Source organism: Sander lucioperca, chromosome 1 (genome assembly GCF_008315115.2).
Source record: "Sander lucioperca isolate FBNREF2018 chromosome 1, SLUC_FBN_1.2, whole genome shotgun sequence".
Taxonomy (NCBI): Eukaryota; Metazoa; Chordata; class Actinopteri; order Perciformes; family Percidae; genus Sander; species Sander lucioperca.
This window is the reverse complement of record NC_050173.1, coordinates 44,489,057-44,509,274: the sequence shown is the minus strand read 5'-3', so window position 1 is coordinate 44,509,274 and position 20,218 is coordinate 44,489,057. Positions and strand designations below refer to the sequence as shown.

The window sequence follows — 20,218 nt, the reverse complement described above, 5'->3', positions numbered from 1 at the left end:
TTTAGGGATGCACCGAATCCAAGATTCAGCTTCGGATTCGGCCGAATATTGGGCTTTTTGATGGGGTTCGGTTTCTGCCGAACCTTAGAATTTTTTCCACCGAACCGAACCCTACGCTTGCACTACGCGCGCTACGCTGGTTGACGTAATGACACCGTCGTTGATTACGGGAAGGTGTTTACGTAGTTGGACCGTTCAATGCAGTAGGCTGTGAGAAAGTGAAAATGGAACTCATGAGCAGAAAACGTGTTGTTTGGCAGTACTTTCAGTCAAAAGAAGGCCATTCAAGTGATGAAAGCCTTGTAAAACGTACATCTGTTCATACAAGTGATGACTTTTATTTATTTTTTTTACATTTACTGAAACAAAGTGGAGATTTGTTTCAGTGTTTTTTTATAGGTGGTTTTTGGTGCTAAGTTATACTACTTAAACAGAAGACCGGAGATGCATCATAGGACGAAGACACGCATATTCAGCCTCTGAAACTTACAGGGAATATGGGGGCAAACCGCTCTCCTAAATGGAAACAGAAACTTTGATGAAATTGGGTTAATTTAAGGCTCTGCTCTCACATTGTAAAATATGTGCATGTTTCACATTGAAACCCCTCTTTAAGATGATAAGTCAAACAAAATTAAACCAAAACTGATTGTATTGCAATCCTTGAAAAAGCATGACAAATAATCACGGTAATAACTGTGGCGAAACATTAGTGTCAGCAGGTATACTTATTGATTTTAATTCCCCTGCTTGTATTAAACTGCTGAAAAATTAAACTGAATGCTTTCAAAATGTCTATTTGTAAAGAACAATTGCAAATGTAGGAATATGAAATTTAAACTTCTAACTGGTTAATTTAACTGCCTATTATGTTTAAGGGTTAGATTTTTCTATGTGGCGTCAATGTCTTAAAATCAAACAGCTCTGCCACTGCTATTTTGTACCAATGTTCAGCAATTACACTGGGAGAAATCCATCATGGAAGAAGCAGAGACCAATTTGCTACACCCAGAGGAGCAGAAAAAAGATCAGAATGCAACGCCGCCACAAGACACTGAGTTTTGAGTAAAGCAGCATGTTGACGTGCTGGGAGATCACTAACTGAGGATGCAGTAGATGAGGCAAATTGATGGGAAGCGGTTTCAACCAAAAGTCAATTATACACTCCATCACAAATAAAAACATGACCTGCGGAAATGTGTTGAACAGCAGCAGTTAATGATCTCTCTCTCTCTCTCTCTCTCTCTCTCTCTCTCTCTCTCTCTCTCTCTTTCTCTGGAGGTTTTGAGCTCTCAGACAGTCTGATATGTTTTAGGGGTGTGAAAAATGTTATCACACTCAGCAGGTCAGGTTTTTGCTGGCGAAACATAGAGCAACTTCTCTTCATTTTTCACTGAGTTCTCTCCAGCTGGGGATATTACCTTTGGCTGAAAATATATAGCTGCTGCTCGGCTTCATGATGCTTTGTTTGTTCTGCAGTGCTGCTGGAGGAGAGTCAGAAAATAAAGGGTGGACACTCACAGACATCCAAATCAGAATCAGAGTACTTTATTGATCCCCTCAGGGAAATTGTTTAGTTGCAGTTGCTCACAGTCAAATTCAAGGTAAAAAAAGTAGAGTAATAAATAAAAACGTTAAGTTGAAGTAAATTGAGATTTTAAAATAGGTTAAAAAAGTAAGATTAGGTTAAAAAGATTGTTTGTAAAATAATGGGTTGTACAAATTCTAGTGTAGTGCAGTGTGAACATAAATACCTATAAAAGACATGTATAGAGCACACACACATATTGTGTAAAGCTAATGCTTCACTTCCAAGGCTAATAAAAGAAGCAACTAAACAGCACACACCCACCCATACAATCTGTTAGAAACCATACATACATCAACGCAATCTCACGAACAGGTTCGTATGATATCGTACGAAAAGTTAGGCACACTAAAACGTATGATATTATACGAAAATTAGGAGAGCGCCGGGTGGTCCCGTGACATCTGCTACAGAGCGCTCTGCATACATTATGTGTCAAGTCTCTTCTAATTTTTGTGCAGATTCCCCACTTGAAAGAGATTTGAAGCATCCACCCCGAAATAAAGAACTGGATTTCACTCAATGACCAAACACTTCTTTTCCTTTTTTCCTTCTTTTATTTTGGCATACTTCAGCAGTTCAATTTGACAGTTCCATTTGAATTATTGCTTCAGCCAAGGAAAGCATTTGGATTTTTGTAGGTCTTTAAGATGCTTAACAGTTTAGTCTTTTCTAGCAGTAGCAGTATAGCAGTAGCAGTAGCAGTATAGCAGTATAGCAGTAGCAGTATAGCAGTAGCAGCAGTAGCAGCAGTAGCAGTATAGCAGTAGCAGTATAGCAGTATAGCAGTATAGCAGTAGCAGTAGCAGTAGCAGTATAGCAGTAGCAGTCGCAGTCGCAGTATAACAGTAGCAGTAGCAGTATAGCAGTAGCAGTAGCAGTATAGCAGTAGCAGTAGCAGTATAGCAGTAGCAGTATAGCAGTGGCAGTAGCATTAGCAGTATAGCAGTAGCAGTAGCAGGTGAAAAACCTTTAAAACACAAAGAAAGAAAATATACACATTTCTGTTATCTCATGTCAGCTCTAACTGCTTTTTAACACATTTTAATCATATTTTTCAACCATTTTTCAACCCAATTTAAACATTTGTATAGTACTTTTTACACAGACTACTGTGTGTGTCAATGTATAAATCATGCAGACCATCTGTTTGTAACATTAAAGTGTAAATGAGCTTTGGAACAGGAAAGACAAGGGATCTTCGTTCCTTTTAATGTGTGATAGTTGGCGCTGTACAATCGTTGAGTCGACCATAGAGAATGCTGTGTAAGGCAACTATTGATTTGGGATCAGCTTTCTTCTCGGATGGGTTACAACAAGACTGTCTATTGAACAGGATACATTGTACTGTAGATGAACCTGATATGTTGGTATAAGTCAAATTTCATCAGTTGTTTTTTGCTGTTTAATACAGAAAATGGACACATTACATTTACTTATGGTTTATATTCACGCAGCAGGATGTTTGCAACCATCTTTGTATGGCATAAATGCGTTTCGATGTGTCTGGAATGGAGTTGCTTGGCTTGGCATTCACAGTTGGAGGCTTGAGATGTAATCTAAATGGCAAATGTGTTTCCTGAACCTCTTCAGCTAACGGTGCAGGGCACCTGTGGCTTGCTTTTTATGTAATAAGTCAGATGGTTGGTAACCTCGGTGAGTCTTTAAAGTCAACACTTAACTGCTTCAAGATAAAAGTCTTAAAATTGATTATTGGTTATTGAATTAAGTAAGTAAAGTTTATTTATATAGCACTTATCACAGACAGTCACAAAGTGCTTCACAGGCCAAATAAATAAGTACATTCAAACAAATCGATAATCATAAAAAGCACGATACATCACAGTAAATCATAGTAAAACGAAAAGCATAAGATACATAGTAGTACTGCAGCAATGTGGCTAAATGAACGCCTGACTAAAAAGATGCGTCTTGCTTTTTAAAGAATTTGACTTAAAAAGTTAGTTTCAAGTTGAAATCTAAGAATACATTTTCTTTCATGCTGTGGTCTCTCAGTGGTTTCACTGTCTTTGTGCTCTGTCATTCATTAAAGGTGCCCTGCCACACATATTTCATTACTTTGTGGTAATGTCTGAAGTTCTACCATGGACTCTGTAACATTTGTTGTGGAAAAAATGCCTTGGTTACCTTGTTTCAAGCCATTCTAGCGTGGTATAGAAAGCCTGCAGGAAGACTCAGCTCGATTTGTGCCAGTCCTCATTAATATTCAATGAGCTAAGCTGCTTGGCTCTGATTAGCTAACAGCTAGCCAATGAGAGCCTGTCTATCAGCATCCTTTACCCAGCGCAACTGGGTGAGCTCATGAATAGTAATGAGCTCAGGCAACACAACGTCAGACTGACCAGCTTTTGTAATTGGCAAGATTTCTCTGCTTATTTCTTTTCAGTGGCTAGAGCTGACAGAGGAGGTAGCAGTTCATTTTCACATTCACAACATAACACAAACACATATTTCAAAATATACAAGGAAAAACGGTTTTGTGTGGCAGGGCACCTTTAAGCAAAATATAGTTTTATTCATTTACAGTAAACCTGTTATACTTGTTGACTTTGCACAGCATCCCAAATAATGTCTATAAAAATATCACAGCCTCTATTAAACACACCCCAACTGGGTTTACAAGTTATATGATAAACTGGACATTCAGATGTGGCAGCGGATCATATCACACAGGGGTGAGTCTGCCAACTGAATGGATGAAATGGGGAAAGACTTAGAGAATAGATATAAGGGGATTATGAGATCAGATAAAAGATTGATTCACTTATAAAACAACACCTATATTGTCAATTTCAGATGAAATTAACAGCTGATATTTATATTTTTTGGTTGATTAATTTGGAGCCGGTTTGAATTTGCTTTTTGTGCTATTATAGTTTCATAGGATATGACTTAATAACCACCAGTTTTGAGTACTTCTTAAGACACTATTTTTCATCAGTTAGACAGTTAGGTTTGCTTTCCATTGTTCTCTTTTCCTTCTTTAGGTTATATGTATTGTCTTTTCCTTTGTGCTATCTTCCATCTCTTCTCTCTTACTTTCCCTTTTCCTGTTTTCCCCTCTCATATTCTTTCTGTCTCTTTAACTCCCTCTCTCTTGTGTTGTTTTCTTTCTCTTGCCCACACTCCTATTTTTTCTATCTGTCCACATCTCTTCTCAGAAATGTTTTTCTCTTCATCTCTTCATCACATTTCCACCAGTGTTCAGTGTGTGTGTGTGTGTGTGTGTGTGTGTGTGTGTGTGTGTGTGTGTGTGTGTGTGTGTGTGTGTGTGTGTGCGTGTGCATGTGTGGCATCTCATTTGTTGACCTGAAGCAATACCACACACACTGTCCCCACTCGTCAGTGTGTGAGTGTGTTTATGTTTGTTAGCCTGATGTGCATGTGTGTATTCATATACAAGATAAAAAGATAACAGTAGTGTGTGTGTGTGTGTGTGTGTGTGTGTGTGTGTGTGTGTGTGTGTGTGTGTGTGTGTGTGGACTGCATTGTTTCGCAGATATAAACAAAATCAAACAGAGAAAATCCTAACAGGAAGCATTGCTTTCAGGCTGCCGGGTTAAATGCTGCTATGATGCTGTCAGCTGTATTCATCCACAAGCTCACAACAAACAACTGCAGCTAACATTCCACACATGCTCACTGTCTGGCGCTGCTTCCAAATATGTTATAGCAGATTATGATATAATAAGCTACAATTTTGTACAGAGGATAGAAGTGGAGACACGTCATCCATGGTAATACACTGTAGTACAGACCAAAAGGATCTAATGTTAAAACTTAAAGTGCCCATATTATGAAAAAATCACTTTTTCTGGGATTTGGGGTGTTATGTTGTGTCTCTGGTGCTTCCACACACATACAAACTTTGAAAAAAATCCATCCATGCTGTTTAGAGTGAGATACGGTTTCTGAATGTGTCCTGCCTTCAGTCTCTGGGTGAGCTGGTCAAAATCGGCACGGCTTGTGACGTCACAAGCCGAAACGAGCAGGCTAGCCGCAACCATTAGCTCGTAGCTAGCTAGCATGCTAACGCTAGCATGCTACCTCGTTCTCAATAGCAAAGCACTGCTACAACACACACAAGTTCACCATAATCTACAAAAGAACTACTTACATGTGCGCCCTCATTTAGAAGTCTCCCAGCTAATCCTGCCTTGTAACTGACCGAAGTTGGAGAAACAGCCTTTCTTTTACTGTCTATGGAGCTAGCTAGCTGACATGATCTACATCTGAGCTACTGGGCATGTGCAGTGCAATCAAAGATAGTACAGAAGAAGAAGAAGAAGAAGAAAAGAGGTCTCACTCTGTAGCTAAAACAGCGACCAGCTGAAAAGAGGATCTGCAGCAGTGAGAGAGAGCGGTGCAGTACAACAAAAATATGGTGTTTTTTGAAAATTAAACCATGTAAACCTATTCTGGTACAACCTTAAAATACAATTATGAACCTGAAAATGAGCATAATATGGCTGCTTTAAAGAAACTGCATTTCCCAACCCAAAATTTAATTTGCTCTTTGTCTACAATTACAGCAAATAGTTTTGTTTTCTCTTTATTATATATTCTTTAATTGCACTGCTTTTACAGCAGCCAGTGTTAAAAAAAACTATGTAATGCCATGAATGTGCAGCCTGCATCAGGCAGAGCATAACATTTAGTAAAGGGCTGTTCATTTATAACAAGTTTGAATAGTTTCCATAGCAGCAGGTGTCACTGGGTGCAAATGATGCGAGCTGTGGGAACCACAGGGCTGTATAATACCGTGTGGTGTGAAAAAGGTCATTGGAGATATTTAGATTTAAGCCAGTAATGTGTTGCGTGATCAAAAGTGTTCTATGCTTTTGGGTTTTGTCAAATCTGCTACAAATGTGTGTTGTCTTCAGTATATACACAGGGAAAAGTCAAATAAATAGTAAATTAATTAGATTTGTAATTTTTACATTTAAAAAAATGTGAACCTTTTAAGATATAGTTGTTTTTAGCATGTGACTTTTACCTGTACTGATGGGACACTGGCTCTTTGACAGTATTTAAGATATTCACAGGATTTACAATTAGATTTGATTTGGACTTACAGGACAGTAGTTCAACATACTATATGCTTGTTAGATGAGAATCCCCCCAGAGAGAAATTTGGAGACTGTCGGCCTGTCTCTGTCTCTGTCCACTAACAAGCTGTTCAGTTTCTTGGTGATTGCTTAAGTCTGGGGGGAGGGTTCTTCAAAGTCTCTGGGTTGTTATGTCCACATGACTGCTCCCCATCAAACATCAAAGCAGACAGATCGGGGTTAGGCTCATAAAATGTAAGACCGCCATGCCACTGACTGACGGTTTTGAATAGGGTATGATTTGCCTTTTCATTTTTCCTTTGCTGGCAGATGCTCACTGAGGGTTTTGATGGATGTGTCGGTTTGTCCAAAACTCTGGTACAACTTATGATTTTTAAATATACTTGTCATGAAATTTCAAATGTTTTGTTGACATGTTTGTATACTGCCCCCTGTCTTTTTTTTTAATCAACATGAATCCATGATTCGTGACAAGAAATCTCAACGATTACTGTCAATGTTGACATGAAATTGTGCATTTACATTCATGACCCCAGAGAATAGAGCCTTCTACTTTTTTTATTTAGCTTCTCCATGAGTTTTTCTCTCACTTTGCACACAATATTATCTAATAAAAGCAGTACTTCAAATAAAATGGAGAAACTGCTGATTGTTCCTATCAACGTCTTCCCAATTCTCGTTTAGGAGCCATAGAAACCAATTCTTGGGAATGCATTGTACAGAAAACAATCTATTTTGCTGTGCACCACTGTATTATTATTATTACTTCTATTATTCTATTATTATTTCATGTATATTTTTTCCTATTATTTCATGTTTACTCTGTACGTGTGCTGTGTGTCTGAAATTTTTGCTGCTGCAACAATGTTATTTCCCATTTTTTTGGGATCAATAAAAAATCTATCTATCTATCTATCGATCTTACTGACAATGCTAAACACGCTTACAAGCTTTAGGGTTGTGGGAGGCAGGAGAAAGTTTGTCGCTTTAAGTCCACATGTGTGAACATTAAAGATAATGTCGCTGTTTGTGTGCATGTGTCCTGCATTGTTTTAGCCCATTTGACACCAAATTAATTACATTTTGATCAATGTTGGTGCTCGCAGTTTTTTGCCCTAATTACAATGCACACACATAGACACACACACACACACACACACACACACACACACTGGTCTGGGTGTAAACTAACCTTGTTTTTCCCTTTCTCTCTCCCTCCCTCCCTCTCTCTCTCTTCTCCCTCACCTCCTGCTGTCTCTTCCTAACCTATTGCTCCTCTACATTGTTTCCTTCCTCTTCCTACCAATTTGTCCACTTAACTTTCTTCTTTTCTTCCTTCTATACCATGCTTGTTGTCTTTTTCATCATTTCTAACTTCCACACACTTTCCAATCCCTTTTCTTCTCTTCCTTTCCATTGTTCAATCTTTTTCATTTCGTTTCATTTCCGTTTCTCTGTTATTTCCTTTGTTTTCTCTTTTTTCCGTCACACTCTTCTTCCCTGCATTCCTTTATTAATTGTGTTGATTATCCACTTTATTTGTTTTTGCCCTTTGTTTTTTCTCTTTATCTCTCTACTTTGTCTTTTCTTGGCATGCATTGTTTCTTTCCTTCCCTTCCCTACTTTCATTACTTTAACCTTACTTTTTCTTTCTCCTTCTATCTTCCTTTTGTGTCCTTTACCTTTATCATTTCCTCTCTTTCACTGGCTACACCTGCCACATGTGTTCCTTCCTTCCCTCCTCCTCCTCCTCCTCCTCCTGTCCCTGTCTCTCCAGCGGTTGCTCCTCTGCCTCCAAGCTGCTGCTCTGGTTCTGCAACACCAGGCCAGTGCCTGTCTAGCTGCTGTATGTGTAGGGCGTCTCAAGGCTCTAGCAAGTGAGTCTGCAGCCTCGCACACTCACATCCACACACATTTATATGGAAAAGAAAAAATTCAATGAAATGTCTTATTTGTTTACTTAAAGATCATAACCTTGCAGAAATAGATTTGTGTTAACAATGCTGGCTCTTAATCAACTTCTCTTTCAAATGCTCTCTTCTTTCACAAATACCGTTGAATGCTCTCGGGATGAATAGTGTTTTCCGTGAAATGTTTCTGAATGACGCTCAATCGTTACTTGATGCAGTGAGAAGGACATAGAGACGCAGACAGTGTGAGGATAAGAGATGTGAAGATATGCATGATCGTGGTGAGGCTTTTCCTCTACCACACGACTGGCAATAGATGTCCTTCTGTGTTATTGACTGACATGCGTGCGTGTTCATTTCAAAGACGCACACGGTGACACAAATACAAAATATTTTTTGTGGGTGTTGTCATATTCAACAGCTGTACTACCTGAGAGTCTCCTCTTTTACGTACTGTGAATTGAGTTACTGAGTTTTTCAGCACCACTGAAGTCCTCTGACACACTGAAAACTGTCATTGTTGAGTTTGCAATATACAGTAAACACATGAAACTCCAAACAGTGGCGTACAAATCGAAAGTTAAAATGCGTAATATTGTTTGCTTCTTCTGTCCAAGGAGGCACAAAGTTAAAAGTGAAGACATGTTGGCCTCTTTCGATGGTATTCAGTGCTTTCTTGCAAATGCAATTGCAGACCTGTTATTTTTAAATGAATAAATATCATTTTCAGCAGTCAAACACATAGAGGACAAAGGCAGGCATGGACAAGGGAAATAAAATGAATTTTACATAACATGCTGGAGATGTGCATGACGAATATTGAAGAAAAGAAGTACTGGCACACTCATGTATTACTTCAGAGGAAAGCCTGCAGAGCAGAATGGAAAGCTACCCTCTTTGTTTTCTAATCTTCTCAGCAGCAGAGCTAAAATCCACAATCAAGTGTAAAAACAATTCACATGAAATTAATGAAGCATGAAACACAGACTCGGTTTCACATGGATTAGATTTATCTTAGATATCATGGTGTGTGTGTGTGTGTGTTTACATTTACAGCCATTTAGTGTGTGCTCTCATTCTCAGCAAATTACATTGAGGATCATTAAAGAAAGAGCCTCTTTTCCTTAAACTGCAGAAACTACAAGATAGCATTGAACTAATCATTGCATTTACAGAGCTGGTAAAAACACTTTACAAAAGTGCAAACAGAGAGCAAACAAAGAATTCAAAGGTTAAGAGACAGTCAACTGCAGTGCTGTTGAAATGTGATCAACATATACAACTTTCCCTGGCCTTAACCAAGTAGTTTTAGTAACCTTGACCTATCAAAACTTAACCATAGTGGTAACAGATCAGAAAACAGTCATATGGTTCATTTATTAAGGCAATGGCAGTTTCTTGTTTAGTTTAGAAGAACAATTGTTGCTGTTGGCAGGCAGCTTTGGTCTAATTACATCACTCCTACAACACTGTTTGTCTCCCTGAGGGGTTATTAGACTAGCTGCACACATATACACACACACACACACACCCACACACACACACACACACACACTCACACTCACACACACACATACACACACACACACACACACACATTTGCTTGATTATGAAAGACTTGAAATGTGATTCATAGTGGGTTGATCAAACTAAAAGTGCGTAGGGAGTTAAGAAAGGGATGCTGGGTATTTAGGCCGGACGGTAGAATGTGTCTGTGCAGATGTAAGAATTAGTAGGATAAACCATTTTTTTACTTAAAATTTCACAAACTCCGAGCTTTTTTTTTTTTTTTTTTTATCCCGCAGACTTTCTGCTGACATGCACAACATGTCTAAATGTTTGCAAACCTGTCGCTGACTTTCCGCTGCTCTGCTGTTGTTTTTCTTTCCGTTGTGATTTTCAATTTCTCTTGACATGGATTCCAGACCTCCGGTCAGAACAGAGGAACCTCAAGATGCCATCTGACCGATCCTCAACTGTGGTCACTGGCTGTCCTGGAGCTGTATACTGTATGTGTGTTTCTGATAGGCACGAGAGAGAACTTAAGTAGCAAGTACATGTGTGTATTGACACTATGGATGGATATGATGATCTTGACAAACAGCTAGCTCAAAGATGTGCTCTCCTCTGTTTGTTGCAGACGACAGCGCCATTTTCAGAGCGTGTGAAGTGTGATAGTTGTCATAGCTCTTTAAATGGTACTGCTGTATGCACTCAACTAACCAGCCACCTGAAAGCCAGCAGCGCTGCAACTGTGGAGGAAGTCTTCATGAAGGATGTTGCTCATTTCCCTTTCATCTTTTCAGTCAGAAATGAACTTTTACCAGCAGGGTCTGTAGGGACACCCTTACGTTTGCAAAGAAGACAAACTTGACAACCTAAACATCTCTGGTTGCAGAGATGCAGAGACGTCTTTATCCCTCCTGTTGTGGATGAATAAATCATCGTAAAGTATGAATGTATGTTTGAAGGAAAGACATCACAAGAAATGAGATTTAATAGCAGAATCAGGAGGACCTTCCTAAAAACCATGTATAGACTCATACAAAAATAATCCCTCTCAGTCATTTCTTAGGACTACAGATCTTATAACTTTAATATTAATAACTTTATTTGTTTATTTATAGCACCTCTAAAAAGCAATATATCTACAGAGACAGTGCCCTCTGCCTGTACTTTTTCTTTTCATTTCATTGTGCTGTGTTCGGGACGTTTCTGACCATCAGCCATTGGGCAGTGGGTGTGTAGATCCCAGCCAATGCGTGAAGTGTGTGTGAGGGCTGGACTCTAAGCAAACATCCAAGAGGAAGTTTCAGAAATGGCAGACGCAGTGCCGAAGAAACCCAGCCCAATTCGTCAAATACTGATGCTTTGTCCTGTGGTCCTCAGAGTCGCATACCGATGTGGGACGCACCGAGCAGAGTAGCCACTCAACTGCGGCGCTGTACAATAATGTAGTAAGAACAGCGACAATGGTATAGCCTGACAAGCCAGACCCACATCAAGATGTTGGGTCTGGGAACTCACCATTGGCAGGGCTCAATCCGAGGGGTAGGATAAACGGTTGTCTTTCAAATTCCCTCTGCATGCAGTAGGATAGCGCTACAACCAGGCAGAGCAACACTAGTTGATAGATTAAGCTTTTGCCGTATCCAGTCGGCAAAACTCTGAACACATCTTCCTTTTTTAGGAATGACTTCAGTGCCGTTCTTTGTTCTTTTCTCAAAGAAAAGCTTAACTCCAAGTCTTCCAGAGTCGCGGAAAAAGTCAAATTCGAAAGACCGCTGTTCGCCAGCAGCAGCAGCCATCTTCTTTGTTTTCAAGTAGCAGGGAATTCACGCGGAACCGTCGCAACTCTGCCGTCATTATGTTAAGCCCACCAACCGACTCTATACACGATGGTGATTGGCCCGGCTAGAGTTTGGTTTTTCCAGCTCACAAGCCAACGGAGAGTTGCTAGACGACTCTGGCTTCAAATTATATTTGCTGCTGCTAGGGTGCATCTAGATTTATAAGCTAACAATGGTAGGGAGTAGCATTAAAAACTGAAACAAACAATACAGGACTTTCACCAAGGAGACTGGGGTTCGCGTCCCGTTCTTGTCACACGTGTCACTTAATTAAGCATACATCTTTCAACCACACCCACAATCTTTTCCTGACCCTAACTAAGTGGTTTTACTCTGCATGTTGAAAAATGACACCAAAGGGTCCTGACACAGAGAGTTAAAAAGTGATGCCAAAGGAGTACTGACCAAGTGTGTCGAAAATTACGCCAAAGGGTCCTGACTACCCGTCAGTATTTGACGAGTTGGGAGTAAGAATGTGTTGAAATGAACGCAAATATAGCGGGCAAAATGCCAAACAGACAAAGCTTGTTCCAAAAGGAGAGCCAATCTAGGGTTGGCTTTCTTCAACCCTTGTTTTGCCGGGGAGGAGGGGCCAACTTTTAATTTTGTTATTACAAATTGCAACGGAATTATCTTATTCTGTGGTTTTTTTTAAGTTGTGATAATACTTACAGTTTTTCTTGATTGCTTTGACACAGCAGTCAACTCAAACTCCACATTTTCAAAACAGTTAACACACAGGCCGAAACAGTGGCACTCATGGTCAAAATGACACATTTTGTTTGCAAAAGGCTCTAACCGTGCCAAAACATTTAAAATATGCAACAAAAGAAAATTTTGCCTTCAAACAACACAACTTGTAAACAAGTGTATGAGCTCTTCCAATCAACCATTACACAGTGGACAACAAAATATAAAATACAGCACTCAGTGGGAATCAGTGCACCATTGCTTGTCACTGTAGCCTATTACTGTACGCAGCTTTCATGCCAGTGACATTTGTTGTCAAATTTGCCTTCTTGCAAAGATTTGGATCCAGAATCAGAAATGCTTTGATGCAAATTTTATTGATTCCATTGATTCTTATTTTCAAACTGTGGCTGAAAACTGAAATACTGTAAATATTACATATAATACATGTAAACCAAAATAATTTTTATTAGAGTATAAGAAGTTAAGACAATAAAACTAAAATCTATTACAATAAAGTATAAACCTCTATTACTGTAGAGTATAAGAAATAGCCACTATTGATACTCAGTCTCTTCTGTCTTAGACCTCTTCCATCCATGTTGGCAAAAAACAACACAGACGCTGCACCTTTAAGGCCTGCAGACTGACTGCTAGTTGAAGATTTGTGTGAAGGAGTGTCAAACAGGTGCTTCAGTGATTTCATACTGATGGAGGTAGTTTCTAATAGTTAGGAACAAATGGTTTCTGGTTGGTTACCATAGCTAAAACAATGGAGTTTGGACTGCTTGAATGACATCCGTGTTAACTGTTCTGCAAAAGGGTGGGGAAAATGTGTCAATCCAATGAGAAAGGGTTAACACATTTGCAAGAGGTGTCTTCTGCTCTGCTGAGACAGTGATGATGAAAACCGAGTGGATCTCAGTTTCTTTAAGCAAGTCAAAGCAATCAAGAAAAACTGTAAACCTGTGCCTGAGCTGCAGAGATTATGTGTGTGCTGACAGTTTATGAATGCTAGTGTGTGTGTGGGAGTAATTTTACTGAGCTCTGGTCCCCTCAAACTGTGAGACAGTAGGTCATGTGTCAGTCAGGAGCTTCTTTTTACACACTGGGCCTCTTTTTCTTTGATTATGTTGAAAGAAAAGTGCTGAGCCCTTCATATCTTTGTGTCAGATATTTTAAATAATTAGATCAAAAAAACAAACAGACATTGTCCCTGGCAGGGACGACCAGGGCATTCAATGACACTCTTGTATTGTCATAGGAGCTGTCAAGGCTGGGGTCACACACGATCCAGTCGACTTTCTCTGCAGAGTTCAGTGGAAGGATGCTGACGCTGGGGATACAGCAAACATCATGAGTTCATAAACTACAGTTTGACAATGTAAAGCTTTGTTTAGTCAATGGGATTTCATCACAGAGGTATCAAAGAGCAAAGCTACATTTACAATATTTTATGAGAGCTTAAACGCTGACATGTTTAAAGGTTTTAGTCCAAGTTAAAAAACAAACATCCAAAGTTTTTTTATGTATAATGTTGTATTCATCATTATGCAACGAAAGGCTGATTAAGTTACTGGCTGGTTTGTAGTTTTAGAAGAGTAATCCTTACATATGACAGAACTGAAGCAATGTGTGTGTGTGTGTGTGTGTGTGTGTGTGTGTGTGTGTGTGTGTGTGTGTGTGTGTGTGTGTGTGTGTGTGTGTGTGTGTGTGTGTGTGTGTGTATGTGTGTGTGTGTGTGTGTGTGTGTGTGTGTGTCTGTGTGAGTGTGTGTGTGTGTGTGTGTGCGTTTCTGCGCGTATATTTGTGAGTGTGTGTGTGTGTGTGTGTGTGTGTGCGTGTGTGTGTGTGTGTGTGTGTGTGTTTGCGAGTAAACTTTGGCATTAGCATTATTGCATGCATGTTTTTGCAGTAGTTTTCTCCTATTTACATGATGGATTTCCGTCGTGTGTTTGACATGTTTGCATGTTTGTGTGTGTGTGTGTGTGTGCGTGTGCGTGTGCGTGTGTGTGTGTGTGTGTGTGTGTGTGTGTGTGTGTGTGTGTGTGTGTGTGTGCGCGTGTGTGTGTGTGTGTGTGTGTGTGTGTGTGTGCACGTGTGTTTGGCTGCTGTTTGGCATGCAGTGACCCTTTCTTACAGCTAAACAACATTATTGTGTGTGTTTTTCATTCTCACTGCCCATGCTGGCTTTTATTGCTGTGGGACTTTCATTTGTGTTGATAGCTATGGTATAGGATCTGTATGGAGAATAAATTATTGTATATTTGAAATAACGGTACACGTGAGAACTGTAAGATCCAGCTCATTCACTGACATAGGTAAATACTGAGAAAGACGTCTAGTTAAGATTGAAAAAAGATTGTGGTTTGCGTTAAAACACCAGTCCCCTTAAGTAGTAATCCTGGGACACAAACACCTGTTTCCTGGGTGAAAGTCTAATTGTTAGGGTTAGGGCTGTTTTCCCCTTAACTTCTTCCAGGACATGAACTACGCTCCCCCGCTTGAAAGTCCTGTGTTCAGGTCTTCCGCACTGCTTTGCGCTCTTATACATCAGCAGTCATTGTGCTGCATACAGTCATAAATACATGGAATACATACAAATTCCAGTGTATTAGTTTTTAGTAGCTATACATATGAATGGTTCATGCGAACACCCGGAAACTGTACAGCAAAACTCACTTGGCAGGGGTCAATATGTGTCCACTCACCGGAAATAGTTCCATAAATAACCGCCCAGCGAGGTATGAAAACTGCACACAACTCAAGTTCAAAAGATTAAAATCATAAAGCATTTTTTCCACCACAAACTTAGGTGAAGCAGCATAGTTGACCTCCATTAACTGGATGTGACACTGTGTAAGAGCCAAGTTGATTAATGGGACAGTCTCCCAAAAAGCTGTGTTCCTTTAAAGGCCCTGACACACCAACCTGATAATAAGTCTGGCGAGGTCGATGACTCAAGTCTGTGCCGTCGTCCGTCGAAGGGGCCGTCGGCCTTCATTTTGGCCGACCTGACTTGCTGGATCGGAGGCCAGGCAGTCGGACTCAATGACCAATCTGACTGGTGGAGTGTTAACCCGGAAATGGCGAGCGGGATGAGTGATGGACGCCTCTCAAAATCTGACGAAAATCTTTTAAACTGACCTTTGTCGATCTGAAATGAAGACAGATTCAGCAACTGTATGGCCTATTTCTCTCTTCAAATGTTTTCAGAAACAATTAAATCAATTAACTTTTTTTAGTGAAATATGAGATTGTATTTCAAACAAGAAGCCAGACCCACGTGACGCGTTCGTTATTTCCGGTTTTCATTTTTTGGGCGACAATACAGATTAGCGCTGCCTGCTGTTATGGAGACATATTACGTCTCGCGCACGTGCAGAATGTACACTCAAGTCGGCGTCGCTTTGGTGTATTCCAAGGCACTTTTTGGACCTCTGGGAGCCGACTGATCAGTCCGACTGCCTTTTCTGCCGACGGTCGGCCGTCGGGTTGGTGTGCCAGGGCCTTAAGGCAGAGCTACCTGCATCAGTGTATAGTCTCGCTTTGCCAGACCATCCACGCGCTGAGGAGCGGAGGAGGGTCTGGCTAGTCCACACAGCATTCCGGGATGGGAGAAAAACGTGCTCTGGTTTAATGGCATTTCTTTAAACCAATCACAATTGTCATGGGCGTTGCTAAGCGCCGCACGGAGCCGCTGCAAAATAGTGCAAGACAAAACTCAGATTGGACAGATAGTCTAGCTAGCTGTCTGGATTTACCCTGCAGAGATCTGAGGAGCAGTTAACCATAGTCCTCAGAAATCCACCAGAGTTTCAACAAAAAAGAAAGCAGAAGGAAACGGATATCGGCAAAGACATGCATCCGACGGAAATTCCTGCAGCACCCGAGCAATCCCAGAAGTGGAGCATCAAGGATATAGACTAATCACTGTACAACTGCAGCAGAGCATGAACCTTACCGTTAACTCAACAGTTACATTTTTGTTTAGTATGTGCGTGGCTCCTTCTCCAGAGCTGGTGGCAGGTATACGTAAGAAACAAATGTGTAGTATGCAGCTAGAGAGCTGTCCTTAGTCAGTAACCATATTAATCTGGTCAGGAAGGATTTTCACTTCCTAATTGAATTGGTGTGGTTTGCTGCCTCGCTAACTTCACCATCTCTGTCTCTCTTTTCTGTTTGTTCCTCTGGTAGTCTCCTTCTCTCCCTTTAAAGACACACACACACACACACACACACACAAACACATCTGTCAACTCTGCCAAGATGAATAATGCCAAGATGTTTATGGTAATTACCATAAACAATATAGATGCATCTGGCTCACATCTGAAAACACACACAATATAAATTCACCATTAGCAATCCATATGTGGTTCACAGCTGCTACATGTGTCTGTCCAGACCCATAAGTCAAGTTAATGTCCAAACATGCATCTGTTTTGCCAATGCAATAATATCCTATGTAAATGATGTACATTCACCAGTGTTGGGGAAGTTACTTTTAAAAAGTAGTGTTTGCTCATTACTCGTTACATCTTAAAAAAGTAATCTGTTACTTTACTTAGTTACCCCCTATGGAAAGTAACTTTTTACGTTACTTGTTACTTTTACGTTACTTTTAAAAGCAGGCGTCTCTGGCAGAGACTGAAGTTAATTATACAAAAACTATCTTTGACCATAAAGCTAATCTTTGGTTTATCAGTGTCTGAACTACACTGCAGGCTGGATTCTCTACTCACAGAGTGACGGCTGATTGATTATGAACGAGTCCAGCGCGGGTTGAATGCACATCGGCAGGTCATCAGCGTTACACGGTGTTAGTGTATACTATGTTATGTAATGTCTGTATCGACTTGTACTGGTCGAGCAGCCACGATGGTCCGTGTATTGTCGTAGACACATGCACGGACCTTTTCGGGAAATCCTTGCATGTCCGTGCAACCGACACAAGTCCACAGCGGTCCGCTGCATGTATGTATGAGGCCATCTCCACCGCACCCATCTGTGAGGTTGTCAGCTTTGCGTCTGCCTGGCTCAGAGCGCCGTCCAGCAAAAAGCCACGAAGCTTAAAACGCTCTCAAAAGTTAGCTTTGGCTGCTTCTCACTTGCCATGATTGCTCTGCTACCAGCCTCTGTCACGTAGCCTACCATGTGGAGCTTGTGAGAAGGCAGTGTCGCTGTCAAATCTGTCCCTGGGAAAAGTAACGTTGCGCCGAATTGAAAAAGGAACTACGTTTCGTTACCACATTTTCAGTAGTAGCACGTTACACTACTTTTTACCCGAAAAAAGTAGTTACGTTACTGTAACGCGTTACACACAACACTGACATTCACACATAAAAAAATATTTCTTAAGTTAATTATGTCCATTCAGAAAGATTTTTAAGAACATTATTTTGGTGATATTTTCAGTAGTTCTGAAACATGGAGGATCTGGCCTCTGAATGGGAGATGGCTCATTTTCATCGGAAAGATTTGGACCTAAAAAGTAGCAGGGCTTTATTCAATTTCACACTTTTGTTCTTGAGTATTTTCAGATTCACAAAGCCAAATTTAAGACTTTCAAAAGTCTTAAATTCAGTCAAATTACATGTTGCTCTTGTTAAAATGTAATTTGACTGAGCAGCATTTAAAATGAAGGGTTTTAATAATCTTGTGAGACATCCATCAAAAACTGATGTAGGTTTGGAGACAAGACCCATGGAAAGCAGACATTTTATGAAGTTTGAAAATGGAACATTTAAATACCAAGTGTTTAAATTGCCAGAGATGCCACTGTTTTTGCCCTCTTTCAACAGATTCTAGGGTTCAATTCCTCCAGATGTTCATATGCCTGATGGTGCGGAGCTCTGACACGTTTAGAGTTTTACAGATCCTGTAAGCTGCTCAAAGTGTGCACAAAGATTCTCAACTTTGTAATCGTGATCAGCGTTCTCTATTTCCTGTAATTGGCAGCTTGATTTCTCACATTATTGAGATATTATTTTTGGAAACACAAAGAGGAGTTTCTCCTCGCAACGTTTTTAAAGGTCACCTGTGACGTGTTTGAAAGTTAGGAATAATCGAGGCATCTTGGTGCCAATATTGAGCGGTGCATGTTGCTATGGGTAACACTGCGGTCTCTCTGCGATTCTCTCTGACTGGAATTTATATGTATGAAAAAGAAAGAAGAAAGAAGAGAAAGATAATCTGTTTTTGAACTCTTCCTTCTTTCATTCTCAAGCACGCACACACACACACACACACACACACACACACACACACACACAGACACACACATACACATATTCTGTCTCTCACGGCCTCGTCCCTTAGGGTACTTTCCTCTTTCCCACTAAAAGTGGCCACTAAATACCATGTTTACTAATGGCAGTCTGGCTGGTAGCTGTGAGCATAGTTGGAAACAGATGGACTTACTGTCCTCCTCAGGCCTCAACACCAACCGGTCAACATGTCAGTAATCAGATTAAATGCTCCCAGTAAGCTGCTGGTATCATTCAGACAGCCGGGACAATACTGTATGTCGCAGAGTGACAGCACATGTGCATGTAGGTTAGACAGATGCTGTATGTGTCAATATTTCATGTAAGAGAATGGTCATTTGTACGTTAAAAATAATATAAAAAAATAACAGTTTTGAAGCTCCTTTTTGGGAAAACAACCAGGTAACTGCACGCACTGCACTCTTTTCAATCAACATGTTTTGGCATGTTGTGGTTTTTTTGAGAATTGGTAAAGGCATGGCCAGTATATTCACAACATGGCTGAGTCTTTATCCATTAAAAGACAAGGATGAAACAGAAACAGTAGATGGACAGCATCACCTCCAACATAGACATTTCATAACAAAAGTATCAAAATGCAAAAAAAAACAAAAAAAAACGGCTCGGTCCTTTTGTAAGACCTGATTAATAAAAACAACAGCCCGTCCTCACCCAGAAAACGACCGTTTGGGTAGATTATGCCTGCTCGACGTGTCATTGTGCAACTGCTTCCTAGCACCAGAACAACTGTAGAAACTGATAACATGTTATAATTCAGGATGTTGTCATGAACCATTTGTACATCTAGCTGTGAAGAGTAATGCACAGTAATGGGTGAATCCAGACAGCTAGCTAGACTATCTCTCCAATCTGAGTTTTCTGTTGCACGACTAAAAAAACTTTTGAACGTACACATTCCACCAAAACAAGTTCCTTCCCGAGGCTATTTTGGAGAGGTGCCGTTGCGCCGTGCAGCGTTTTGCGCTGCCCAAGACAACTGTGATTGGTTAAAAGAAATGCCAATAAACCAGAGCACGTTTTTCTTATTTCCTGGAATGCTGTGTGGACGAGCCAGACCTTCCTCCGCAGCGCTTTATTACATTACATTACATTTAGCTGACGCTTTTATCCAAAGCGACTTACAATTGCTATATATGTCAGAGGTCACACGCCTCTGGAGCAACTAGGGGTTAAGTGTCTTGCTCAGGGACACACTGGTTGATGTATTGCAGTGGGAATCAAACCCAGGTCTCCCACACCAAAGGCATGTGTCATATCCACTGCGCCATCACCACCCCCTGACCACCTGCGCTGTGGAGGA

At 40.4% G+C, this 20,218-nt stretch overlaps 1 protein-coding gene across 3 annotated transcripts in view; it reads left to right on the top strand.

Annotated features, from left to right (window-relative positions):
• The window catches only part of htr4 (5-hydroxytryptamine receptor 4), a 201,453-nt gene that overhangs the window by 160,456 nt on the left and 20,779 nt on the right, over positions 1-20,218 (top strand). Inside the window, exon 7 of one of the 3 annotated variants that reach the window (XM_031317118.2) lies at positions 8,456-8,555. The exons of the other annotated variants lie outside the window; for them this stretch is intronic. Coding sequence (XP_031172978.1) covers positions 8,456-8,519 — 64 coding nt within the window. The 3' untranslated portion in view covers positions 8,520-8,555. The remainder of the gene's footprint in view (positions 1-8,455; positions 8,556-20,218) is intronic. 3 annotated transcript variants of the gene reach the window in all.